The 13,629-nt window shown below is 37.7% G+C and overlaps 1 protein-coding gene across 1 annotated transcript in view; it reads right to left on the bottom strand.

Moving 5' to 3' along the window:
* Positions 1-13,629, bottom strand: part of HEPACAM2 (HEPACAM family member 2) — a 52,216-nt gene that overhangs the window by 33,299 nt on the left and 5,288 nt on the right. The window contains exons 2-4 of the mRNA XM_060783440.2: positions 12,749-13,096; positions 11,770-12,054; positions 4,722-5,018 (exon numbers count right to left, since the gene is read on the bottom strand). Of these exons, the coding sequence (XP_060639423.2) occupies positions 4,722-5,018; positions 11,770-12,054; positions 12,749-13,096 (930 nt within the window). The remainder of the gene's footprint in view (positions 1-4,721; positions 5,019-11,769; positions 12,055-12,748; positions 13,097-13,629) is intronic.

The raw sequence follows: 13,629 nt of genomic DNA, 5'->3' as shown, positions 1-13,629 counted from the left end.
ATTATGGGGAATAAAGCTAATATTAGCTATCATTGGCTCCCAGATGGTAGTGTCTCTACTAGCTGGGGTGGGGGAATCTTGGAGTTGTGTCTTCCTGAAAGTAAGATTCTCAAACTCTAACCAATATGCATATTTGCACTATATGATCTACCAAAGGACATATAGTACTATATAGCTTCTTTAAGCCAAAGTGTAGGCTACCAGAAAATTGACCTGGTATTGTTTGTATTGCATGCTTTTTGTATTTATGACTGACTTATTCATTGTCATCTGCTTCACAAGATAAGAAATTATCAGCAATTGATGTCTTTTAAAAGTGTACTAATATTGACATCATAGAAAGCATTAACACTGTTAATCATAGTTTGTGAAAATAAAAGTCTGAAGGTCACTGGTTAGGAACCAGTCTGACTTGATATTTTAAAAATTCTGAATTAATTCCTTGAACAATTTGTGTCTGTTAATTGTATTTCAAAATAGAGGATTCTTCTGTAGTCTAGCCTAAATATTAGGTGAAGACTTTTTCTAAACATGTATGATATCCCTTAAATTAATGCACACAGACAAATGAACCAATGTTAATATAGGCATACAGGTCTGAAATGTATACACCTTAACAAAAAACATTGTCCTTTAAGCAACTGCATAATTTCCTATTAATTTGTTCCAAGACTAAACAATTCTACATCTTTGGAGGTATCTATTTTTAATTTCATTTTATTATTTTACTGCCACAGAGTTTTGTAGCTGTCTAATATCTTTTAAGCAGAACTTGGAAAAGTTGGGACTACCGTTTCTAAACTTCTGAGCCAGCATAGGTATTCTAAAGCTGTCCCCCGAAAAGTAAGTCCCTGAAATTTGATCTCCAGGGTGATTTGCATTAGGCCCATGGTTATCGTGAAGGCCATGTAGTCTCGAGGAGACTACAGTACTTAAGTCTAAGGCTTCTTTTGTTGGGTTGGTTTGATCCTGGGAATAAATGGTATCAATGAGACATTAGCAAAATCCATGTTCCCTCTATAGGAACCCAGAATTCAAATAGCACATCTTATAAGGGATATGAAATCAGTCCTATTTCTTTCCCCTCTGTTATGTGGTTCTGTATTACATTTGAGTCATTTTGTCCACTTTAGGATATGAAGCCCAGGTTCACAAGGCAATGAGATTAGCCCACAACATTTCCCATTTGCTGGCAGTAAAAACAAACTAGAGCAGTATCAACAACAACATAAGAATTAGCTGCTAATTTAAGGTAACAAAACCTGAGATAGCTGTCTCATTTTACTTAATGGATTGGTCAGTCCTACCACCTATAAATATTAGGTTCATAAAGAAGAAGGTTGATGGCATATAGAACCAGAGCTTGCTGAAAGTTACATTTTTGATTTCACGAGTTACGTTTTGTTGGGAGGAAAATGGTTCTAGAATCTGGAATAAAAAAGGTGACTTTGTCCATAGCATGACCTTAGATAAAGGAACTGGGTGTATCTGGATTAGATTAGGTTTTCTTGCCACATGCAGTACACCTTTGTTATAGTAACAGGTTAGCTTCCAGCTCTTGATTTTTTGAATGAAGCTTATTTTTCTTTTCCTCACACAGACCAATATATTAAAATATATGCCAGGATAGTTATACTGGATCCCACAAGTGCACAAGAGTTCAATAGCTTTAACCACCAAGTCAAAAGTGAAGGGAAGACATTATAACCCAAGCATAAATTTTGCAGATTTTGGTATCTTCGTTGTTCACAAAATAAAAACTCGAAAATGGCTATTTTTAGATCCATATTCCATGGAGTTCTCGCTACACTCTCAGGAATAAGAATGGTAATTTTGTTCTAATGTAATGCAAGAGCTTTGTTTGTGTTTTTCCTTCCAGGGCATCAAAGTTTTTTTTTTTTCTATTGGTTTTATTGTACAATTGTGATCTCTTTTCATTTCAGTGTGTTTGAAAGAACTGAACTTTCATCAGTAGTGATTATATTAAATCCCTTTATACAATAGACAGCTGTTGTCGATGTTTATCTTAAGCACAAATCGCTCAGGTCTTTGTATTGTAGAATATAAACAAGCTTGTGAAATATAGTAGAAAGCAAAATGATAATGTAGTTTACTTTAGTAAAATGGCTACAGGATCTGAAAAAGATATATAGGTAATTCTATGCCATTATTATATCAAACATTCTTTTCTATATAGCAAAGGGACTAAAGGATTTACAGTAATTGTATAATATTTATATGCTAATTCTTTCATGGAGAAAAAAGATGCATTTTTAAAAATCTAGCCATATCACCTTCAATCCTGGTAAAGAAAATAAAAGTTTAAGAGTTGTCTTGTTTAATTCACTAACCATACAATTCCAAATGTACGTATTCCAGGAGAAAGGCTGGATAAAGTTTTATTTCTACACATCAGTACATGTAAATGGGAGTAACAACCACTGCCAAGAAAAAATTGAAGAACAAAACTGTACAGAAGTTGATTATAAATTGTATGATTTTAACTGTATTTGTGTTTAGATTGGCTGCACTAATGCTGGAGCGGCCTAACTGAGAGGAGTGCGTTGCCATGGAGACGATGTAGGCTAGAGAAAGAAGTGGGAGGAGCTTAGAGGGGAGAGTTTGAAAAACGACAGTTAAAGTTCAGTTAGGTTTTAGGTTCCGAGGAGTGAGGAGTTAAGGTTTGGAGCTCGGAGTGAGCAGTTCCAGTTAGGAGGTCATTTCAGTCAGCCGTCGGAGATAGTAGTTTAGTGGAAGAGCAGTGAGAGGGAATAGCAGTAGGTTTTTCAGCCTAGGAAGGCGGGAGGGAGAAACCTAGATAGTTTCTTTAGTCAGGGAAGGCTAAAGAAAGCTAGTTAAGATCGCTAGTCAAGAGAAGACTAGAGATCAGTAGTTTGATCAAGGACAGATCAAATTAGAAAGCTATTCACCTCAGGAAACATTGCTCAGCAAAGTGCTACATTTCACTAACAGTTGCTATAAGTTGTATCATTTGAAAGAGTGAACTGTATTACAAACTAAGTGTTACTTAAAGTTCCAGAAGTCATTCAACAACTCGTAACCACACGCTTTGTACAAAATAAACTTGTTCTCTTTTGTTGAAGACCGTTTCATCTCAGTCAATCTGCGTCTGTGAAGCCAAATCTTATCATTGATAACCCATATACCTCACGATTGGTGGCAGCTACCCTAGTTTACAAATAATTGGCCTCCCCTACAATATATTCTTTCCAATAAGTGAGGCCTGAGTTTAATTCCCTCCTTGATTATACGCGCCTCGTTACAATATCAGTACATGTAAATGGGAGTAACAACCACTGCCAAGAAAAAAATTGAAGAACAAAACCAAAGACAAAAACACAGGGGTTGTGTAATACAGCAAGTCAATGACTTAACACATTACAGTAAATTGAAAAAGAAAGAAAAAAAATAGATCAGTCTCTGTTAAATGGTTACCTTTTAGTTCCTATTTTGATAACTGTTTACTTTGAATTATTCTATCCACAAATAATGAAACATCTCTAAAATTTAACCCAAAAATCTGAGAGTCATCTAGAAAATTGTGATCTGCTAGAATAGAAATCCTCAGAATAGATGGGTATAGTAGAGAAAGTCTAAGTAAGTGTGTGTGGTAATTGTATTTTCTGGTGACCTCCCTTCCAAACACGAATACAAACTTCACTCATATATCTTTGTTAGTACTATATCTCAAGGCCCATCCAGACAGGCCCAAAATGCAGGAATGGTTTCGGGTTTACTGGAAGCATCCAAACGACGTCTCCGCTAAAAGCAAATTAATGTGGAGTAAACTGGGCTTTCCCTGGCTTACTCTGCATTAAATACTATCAGATCTGGGCCTTACTGAAACACCTGGATCTAATGAGGTATTTGGCCTGTGGGGACTGATTTAGAGGTACGCGTTCTGCGACACCGGGGGTGAGTCCCCACAGCCATCCCGTTTCTTTGGGCTTTGAAAAGCTCAAAGGAGCGGGATGGCATACACCCCCTGCCCTCCAGTCCCCCATTTAGGTCCCCACACTTACCAAAGAGGCCTGCTGGCATAGGCCTCTCCCTACAGTCCTTCTGACGCAAGAAAATAGCGTGCCAGGAGGTGGGTAGGTGAGGAGGGACTGTAGGGAGGGGGCTGTGCTGCTGGCAGGCCTACCCCATAAGTTTGGAGACCTAAGTGAGGAGTTTTGGGGTGGTTTCATACCATCTTGATTTGACTTGGGATGGCATATAGCCCCCCTCCCCTCCGGGAAAGTCTGGGGTTTGGGTTGGGGGGTGGAGACTAGTACCCACACCAAAGAGGGTTACTTTAACCCATTTTGGCATAAGTTTTAGTAATGTCTGGATGTGCCCTCACTAAGTGCCCTAGTTACTGGGTTCTCATAAACTTGCTGTAGAATGCCTATCTTTATAATATTGTAAAGACCACTTGATTTATATTACTGACAGTGTTTATACTTTTGCTTATTATATTTCATTGCTACTGAAGATGTTCATGACTTTGCTACAGATCCCAAGAGCTTCTCAGAAAATTACAATTCCCAGAGTCCCATGGATGGAGGAAATTACAATTAAAGAAGATTAAATATGGCGAGACATCCCTTAGAGCCTCTTCCTCCTTTCCCTAGTATACATTTTAGCAGAGAAGATATTTGTTTATGGATTTTTTTTCACATTGGCTCAATGCTGGAGTGCTTATCATTCATTCTTACCTTTTGGTATAATTATCACAAGGATATGGGTTTCAGCCTGGGTTTCAGTCATGTTGTTGTAAGCACTGCAGGTGTATTCTTCTGTTTTCTGTGTCACTTTTTCAGCTGCAACTTCCAGTGATCTTCCGTACTTAATGGGGTGTGTGGAGTTGTCTGCTCTCCGGATCCAGGAATAAATATTTGGTGGGTTGGAGTCTGCAGAGCAGTAAAGCTGGACTGCTTCACCTTTATCAAGTGTAAACACCTTCCCGACTTTCTGGCCTTTGTCAGTATTTATGGTAAGTCCATAGGGTCCATCTTCATGAACAGAATGATAAGGGGAATTGAGAGAAAGACACCAAATTTAACAAAGAAACATAATTCATAGCAAGTGACTGCTGTGATACCAATTTGTCCATTGATAAAACTCTTCTTCCACACATCATTAGTTTTCCATTCATATTATGAAAACACACAAAGCTAACTTTGCTGCACTTTTGACTTTCCCTCCACTCTGAAGTCTTGCTTGCATGCTACTATTTAATGTTTTAAAGATAAGGCATAGTGAGTCTTGGGCTAATACACTCCGTCTCCTTTTCTTTTCCAGTCAGCACAGAAGACTAGAAGTTCTGCTTCTCTTTTATATCAACCAAGGTGTAGAGTGATATGTAATCTTGAAACTGGGCAACTTTTGAAGTCCCACAGGACCAACTTTTAGCCTCTGGGACCATTGCAGGCGACACTGTGTGTTATCTTCTAAAACAGTGGTTCTCAACCTGTGGATCCCCAGATGTTTTAGCCTTCAACTCCCAGAAATCCTAACAGCTGGTAAACTGGCTGGGATTTCTGGGAGTTGTAGGCTAAAACATCTGGGGACCCACAGGTTGAGGACCACTGTCCTAAAAATGCCACTTTCTGGCAGCTATTAGTAGAACATGTGTGCACACACATACCATGTTGCAATTTCATGTGACACATGTAGTGTCACTTATTATTTGTGACACTCCCTCACATCCATCCAACATGTTCTTTATCTCTCCAAAATTGCTGCTTGGCAGGTGTAAAAGCCCATGACCATCTCTCTTGGCAGATTGAGACTGCAAATCTATTTCCTTCGATCCTTGCCATTTTAGTTTAAGCCACCAGTATACTAGGAAGATGTGACTTGCATCCGAAATCCTTAGAATTTATGAAGCAGGAATCTTTCTGGATAGCACTGTACAAAAGGTGAGGAGGATGTTTGTGTCTTCATTTTGTGCAAGATGTTGTGCAAAATTGTTTGTCTCTTCATTTTGAACAGCAGAACAGCCTGGTTATACTACTAAAACAGAAACCATGACATTCTAAACAAGCATGAAACTCTTATATTTACATAGCAGGCAAAATGCATAAGATTTCTATTTACAGAAAAAAAAAACCCCAATTAATTACTTCAGGAATTGCTTTAGGTAAATAGAGATTATAGCACTTGCAGCTGGTTTCTTATTTACTGAATAACTCTATCTCTGTGTTTCACTCTAGGCTTCATATGACTCACTCTATAGGAGACCAAATACAAGTTACATGGATCCTTACACAAGCTGTTCATGTGTATAAAGTGGGAATCTCTTGAAATTGTGCAAATTTCAGCCTCGCTATTCCTTTGGGTAATAGTAAAGAATAGGATCATGCAACATTTGCTTTACAATTGGCCTACATTATGCAGAACTTGGATTAGTTGAGCTTGGTATAAACATGTTGTTGTTGTTCATTCGTTCAGTCGTTTCCGACTCTTCGTGACCTCATGGACAGGCCGACGCCACAGCTCCCTGTCGGCTGTCACCACCCCCAGCTCCTTCAAGGTCAATCCAGTCACTTCAAGAATGCCATCCATCCATCCATCTTGTCCTTGGTTGCCCCCTCTTCCTTTTTCTTTCCATTTTCCCCAGCATAATTGTCTTTCTCTTGGTATAAACATACGTTTATTTAAACATTTACCAGCAAGGGCAATGGTTTTCTATAGGAAGGTTACAGACCATACTCTTACAGCATAAGGATTTGTAGTCTGCTGGGCAGAATGTTTTTTTGCTTCTTAGGAGGAAAGGGGGAAGAGATGAGACCTTTCCCTATTTCCATATGACCTGTCCCAATTTTACTACCTCTTTTCTAGACCTTTACAATATTCATGGCATGATCTTCTCCTTCTGCCAGGAAAGACCAGGTATCTAGTTTCCATGAGTTTACGTGAAAACATATTTTCTGTTCACACACTTCCAGGGATAAACTTGAGTCATGCCTGTATGTTGACTGAATAGTAACATTTTCTTTTAAGGTAGTTTAAGGCAGAGTTTTAAAAACATTTCATAGTGGTGACACATTTTAGACATGCATCATCTCACAACATGATAATTCAATTTTACTAGCAAACTGGAAGTTAAACAAATCTTGTAAGAGATACGGACATATACATACATTGTAACAACGTAATGTATGGAACTCAACATATGAAAACCTTTCATTTATGAGATCAGAATAATCTCTCAGCTGTGTAAATGGCAGACTTTGGCCAGCCAGGGTCACTTGCTGAACATTGTGTCCTCCAGTGGCTCACCTCTTGACAGTCAGCTCTAAATCACCAAGACAATTCTGCGTAATTCTTTCTGACAGCACTACCTCTTTCTCAGTATCAATTCTCAGCAAAGCGGACCTTTAGACTCAGTAAAATCTATTTACTAAATGACTTGTAAAATAATAAATCATCATTTCTTAGCAACAATTTATTTCTCAGTGGGAACATGACCAATTGCTCCTGTCACCATGAAACTATTATCCCTCTTGTTTCTGAACAGATGGTAAGTATTTACTGTGGCTGACCTTTTTTATTACTGAAACTCCCCTGGCAGCCGTGCCATATGGTATATGTAGACCCTGGAGCCTGCACTGGATTCTTATTGAGCAAATGGGTGTCTGGCAAACAAGGTTTTTGTGTAGTGTTGACAAAGTTTACATTGAATTATGTGGCCTGAAAGCAAAATTTGGTAGATGAAATCATTGCAGGTAATATGATTTCTGTACTATTATGGGACAACGCTTTTTCTTCATAGCTATTGTCTCTATATTTCTGCAAAATTTTGTCCAAAAACCCAAACAGACCCCAAATCATTAATACTGCACGAAGGATGCTAAATTATTTATTGATATCTGCTCCCAGGCTTGCTGTAAAATTCTTAATAGAGAAAGTCACAAATTAACACCAGTGTTTGTAGCAACTACACAGTTTTGTCCAAAAGGATGGACAAATCAGACAGTTTTACTTTCTCTCTCATTCATTAAAATCAGTTTCATTTATTATTGTTGTTGTTGTTATTATTGTTGTTGTTGTAATGTTTATTCTTATGTTTATTTATACCCTGCTTTTTCTCTCCACAAGGAGACTCAAAGCGGCTTAAATTTATAAATAAATGTGTGAATATTGGTAAGTTTTCTCAATGACATATTCACTGGCCATTTCTATAGATACCATGGAGACAATTACATCATATGTGCCTCACATGTGGCTGTTAATGATGAATAGCCTTTCAATTAAAAAATATTGCCATAATTCAGCACCGCAAACATGGTGAAACCTATGGATTCATAGCAAAACATTAAAGTAATAAGCATTCTAATCTTTTTGGCTGGATGTGAATGTGTCAGTTCCACTTTTTCTAACATTTCTGTTTTTAAAGTAGTTATTTCTGTTGATATTATGAAGGAATTGTCAAAAACAAAAAAACAATTCCATTCATCCCTAGCTATCCTAACATGAAAGTGTATGCTCTTGGTTAGTAAGACTGGAAGAATCATGAAGACAAAAATATTTGCTCAGGAAAGCTTTCGTTGTGGTGACTGAGTGTATAATATCTCTGGCAAGCCACACATTATAGGATTAAGAAACCAATAGTGTGGCACAGGTAAATTTAGAGCCAGTGCCTGCAGATGATAAGGATTTACCAGAACAGGCTATGAGTACTGTTCTATAATCAATAGGAACTTAGGGTTGGGAAATGAAGACTAGGAATGCAGGAATGTACATATAATGCAATCTAATACAATGTAACTATAGGGTTTTTCATGAACCAACCATGTTTGAATTCCTACATTTCAGAAGGTGCATGATATATAGCCCAAAGAAGGAGGTGACAAATGTAAAGTAGATAATTAGGAAACACATTGATCCAACAAGGTGATGTAGTTGGTCTGTTTAACTCTGGTGTCAAATAAAAATGCTTTCTTTAAAAAGTTTTTTTATTTAGTGTCAAAGGCATTGCATAAATAAAAATGTTGTAAAACAATACTTTTGGGTTGAAAAGATTAGCCGTTTACAAGAAACGTTGCCCAGGGTACGCGCAACTGTATTTACTTAGTCTTCAAGGAGGCTCTTTCCATGTTAACATTGCAGGTATGCTTAAAAACAATTACTTCAAATGGTTGTAGTTTGATGATTTACTATTTTCTGTTCAAATGGCTCCTCCAAAAACCCTTTTAAAATGGAAAGGATCCAGGAAGTTCGGGCCCATCCAGACATGCCATTAAACTGAGACCTGTCTCGGTTTTACTGGAGGCGTCCAAATGACGCCTCCAGTAAAACCAAATCAATTCAGATCAAACCAGCGTTGCCCTTGCTGTATAAGCCAGACACACCACTGAACTGAGACCTTCTCAGTTTTACCAGAGGCGTCCAAAGGATGCCTCCGGTAAAACCAAATTCGGATCAAACCAGGGTTTCACTTACAGTATAATTTCCTTAGAATTAGATCTCCATTAGATCCGGGCCTTTCCATAGCCATCTCACACCTTTTGGTTCCTGAAGCCCAAAGGTGTGGGATAGCACCTACTTCTCCCCGCAAGCCCCCCAAAACAATGCTTAAAGTAAAAAAACCCCTCCCCGGCCACCATTCAGGTGGTCTTTGAATCCTCCTGGTGCCTGAACAGCAGCTGAGTACCTTTTTATTTTATTTTAAGGGGTTTTTTTTGGGGGGGGGGGCTCCAAAGAGTTTGCATGCCCTTCTAGTAGTTACCGGGATATAATGTAAACACCCACCTGGAAAGTCTGGGTGGCATGCATTTCTTGCCTGTCTGGTAGTACCCTTAGTGATGTCTGGCTTTTCACGGCCAAAAAAAGAATGGTGATCCTCACTGTTGGTTTTGAGAGGTGGTGAAAACCACTCCCTTTCAACCCAATAGCATTTACCCTGCAAAATACCCTGAGAAGCACTTTAATTACCCGTTGGGTTGTTCTCTACTTTTGGTTTAAAACCCTCCTACTAGATACATCCTCTGTTCATGTCCAGCATTTTAAAGTTTTAACTATTACATCTGGCCCAGCCATAGGTTTTTAAATTCTTATGTGTTATTGTCTACCTGTGAGTTCTATTAACTGTACTGTTTATTTTTGTTTATTGCTTGTTTTTATTATTTTATTTTTTATTATTGCTTGTTTTTGATGTGTTGTTGGGCTTGGCCTCATGTAAGCTGCTCCAAGTCCCTTGGGGAGATGGTGGCCAGGTATAAATAAAGTATTATTATTATTATTATTATTATTATTATTATTATTATTATATGGATGAAAAAACTTTTGAAACCGATTAGATATATGCATGTGCAAATTGAATTTTTACAAATGTGGCTCTTGTATTCATCTACCATAAAGGGAAAGGCTTTTCTCTCTTGTTTTCCCATCTTTCATTATTTCAAGTCCATATTTGCTTTAATTTATCAGTTTTTGTTATGCTCTTCCAACACTTTCAGAGTAAACAAAGCTTCTTTCAAGAATAGATCAAGTGACTGGTTTGTTTATACCTAGGCTAAACAAAGTTATTTTTCATCACCTTTTATCCTGTCTATCAAATCTTTCCAGTACCCAAAATACTACATATAATTAAAGTATACCATCAATCTAGCACGAACTGGGAAACAAATAGGCTCCTGGGAAACAAATAGGATGGTCCATATGGTTAAGATTATCAAGTACCAGTATAATCTTGGATACACAGTTGATTAAAAACAACATAAAAGTTATAAATCAACTGTGTATCCAAGATTATACCGATACTTGATAATCTTAACTATATGGACCATCCTATTTGTTTCCCAGGAGCCATTTTAAACAAAGATACAAAATTACATGAACAATGATTATTATTATTTTTGATTTGTTGGAGTTTGGTTCAGGGTTCCTTATGGTTATCAAAATCTGTGGGTTCACGAGTCCCATTATATACATAATGCACATGTATCAAACTCAAGGCCTGTGGTCCACATCTGGCCCTCCATATCATTTTATGTGGCCCTCCAGATACTGGACTGCAAGTCCTGTATTTCTCATTAGACATTATGAGTAGAGCTGATGGAAGTTATGATACATAACATCCAGAAGGCCCAGTTTGTTCTGTTTAGTCAGAATAGTGGAGTTTGAATTTAGATACAGCGCTTGTGGATATGTCTGACTTTAATTTTTCCTTTAATCTTTCCCCAACCTCAGAACCAGTGATGTTGGGTTGCAGTTCCTATTATCCCTAGTCTGTATGGCGGATAATCAGCAGTGATGGGAGTGGTCGTTTAATAACATCTGGGGACCCAAACTGAGTAAAAAGTAAAGAGCTCTGACCACTTTTTTAAACAAAATTATAGTTGTTCCTCTGTATCCATGGATTTTCCTCCCATGGATTGAGCAGCTCTTTGAAGAGGCTGATGTGGCCCTCAATGAAAATGAGTTTAACATCTCTAATATAATGGTGTAGTAAAATAGTGTCCCTAACACAAAATTGGAAGGGGGATCAATGTTTGCTTTTCAGACTTAATTTTTTTATCAAACTCTGGATGGTTGTATCACATTGTTTAGAAATAAATGGTATGAATCAAGGTCTAATTCTACTTTTATTTTTATAAAATATGGTATCAAAGGAAGTATTTTAGCCTTCCCAAGAGCTTAGGAATGCTGGCGGGTCCCCCCCCCCCCCTTTCATATTGTTTCCTTTCTTTTTGCTTCCTACATATTTGCCTTCATTCTCTGGAACAAGTGAAAGCAGTGAGTATTTCAGCTACTTACAATATATCGTTGGTGTGATCACGTCACTCTCCATGGCACTGACTGTGTTGGTTGCTAAACAACTGTAGTTTCCAATGGCTTCCTTAACAACGGGGGCAATTGAAAGTGTATCTTTGTTTACAGAAAAGGAGTAGTTGGCGCTGGCTTCGATAGGGTTCCCATTTTTCATCCACTGGTAAACAACCCGCGTCCCTTTGTCCACAGTACATTTTAAAGTAATGTTCCCCTTTTTTTCTATGACTCCAAAAGAGGGTTCAGTGTATATCCGTGGTTTCGTGACAGGAACTGCAACAGAAAGTTTCAGAAGTTATTAGAAAGGTGTTCTTGTCATTTAAGTAGAACAACTGCAGTTCAATAAACTGAGGATGTGTTGAGGCTGAGTTACAAGTATACTGAATGCATACATTTACCAGTCTATGGTTGCCTGAGATACGGCTAACAATGTCAATTGTGACAGTGGCCATCACTTGTTTAAGAGCAATGGGGATCTGAGTGTAAGAGCCCTCTTTTTCAGTACAATGCCAGAAATTACATATACATACATACATGCTCTTCATGAGATGACTGGAGTCAGTTTAACCCAGGGTGGGAATTGTTTGCCCCCTCCGCTTATTGTTGAATTTTAATTCTTGCCATTCCTCACCATCGATATGTTAGCTAGGGCTGCTGGAGCAATAGTCCAGTAACATCTTGAGGACTACACAACACTAAACCCTGGTCAAGATCTTCCCAATATTCAGAAGACCGGTTAGCCTGATATTGGCAAAACTCTAGTTTGGAAATCATTTAAAATCTGGAGCTTTACTAGTTAGTGAAAGTTATGTATTCTAGATTCCCCAAAATGATGCAAAATAAAATATTGCCAGATTGTTTTTTTTTTAAGATAAAGAGATCAGCAAAAGGAACAGAAGATTATCGTCATAGATCGTTCATGATATACTGAGTTGCCCCATGGATTCTAGAATTTGATGTTACTTACCATGAACAGTAACTTGAATAATTTCACTTGCCGATATTGTTCTGTTTCCATGGATATTGATTTTGACAATATAATTGCCTTCATCATTTATTTCTAAAGGTTTTACTAGCAAAGATGCATTTGGAGGTATAAGTGTAAATTTCTTCCCAAATTCTAAGTCTGGAACAACTTCCTGATTCACAGAACTAAGTAGATATTTGGTGTTTGGAGGCTTCTCAAATAACCATATTATCTGAATTTCAGAAGCTGACATGTTGAAAGTGTAGTTAACTGGAAGTCTGAGCGGTTGCCCTTCAATGCCATCAAGTGTATGGGAAGGAACTGTCAACTTTAATGCAGAACATACACCTACAGCAGGAACAAAATAAGAAAAGGAAAGATGAAAAATCTGAAATGAAAACAGGGCATGAACTGCATTTGCTTCAGGAATCATACTTCTAGGATTTCACATGTCCTGAACATTTTCAGGAAAATTCTATAACTTGGTATATTATATTTGTAATGGCTTTGAACATCCTTCCTGTTGTTACCACATTTCAGTTCAAATCTCCACAACACAGCTGATAGCATCACCACTGTCCTTTTAAATTTTTTATACTTATAGGGATGAAATTAAAAATTAGGCAACCTAATAAATGGACTTAGGATTCCATCTGTACTGTGGATACAATCCATGAAGATGACCAAAAATCATAAAACACTAACAACCACATCATAGTGAGAGGAGAAAGCATGGGTGACCATCTTTTTGACGTAGAGAATAACCCATATTATATCGTTAGCAGTCCTATTTCAAGTTCTGCCTCCTCATCAGACTCACACGTAGAAACTCAAGAGCTGGCAACACATTAATCTTACATTCAAAACAGGTCAGTATTATT

Source organism: Anolis sagrei, chromosome 6 (genome assembly GCF_037176765.1).
Source record: "Anolis sagrei isolate rAnoSag1 chromosome 6, rAnoSag1.mat, whole genome shotgun sequence".
Lineage (NCBI taxonomy): Eukaryota > Metazoa > Chordata > Lepidosauria > Squamata > Dactyloidae > Anolis > Anolis sagrei.
Note: the sequence above shows the minus strand (reverse complement) of the source record. Positions and strands in the feature narration are given on the sequence as shown.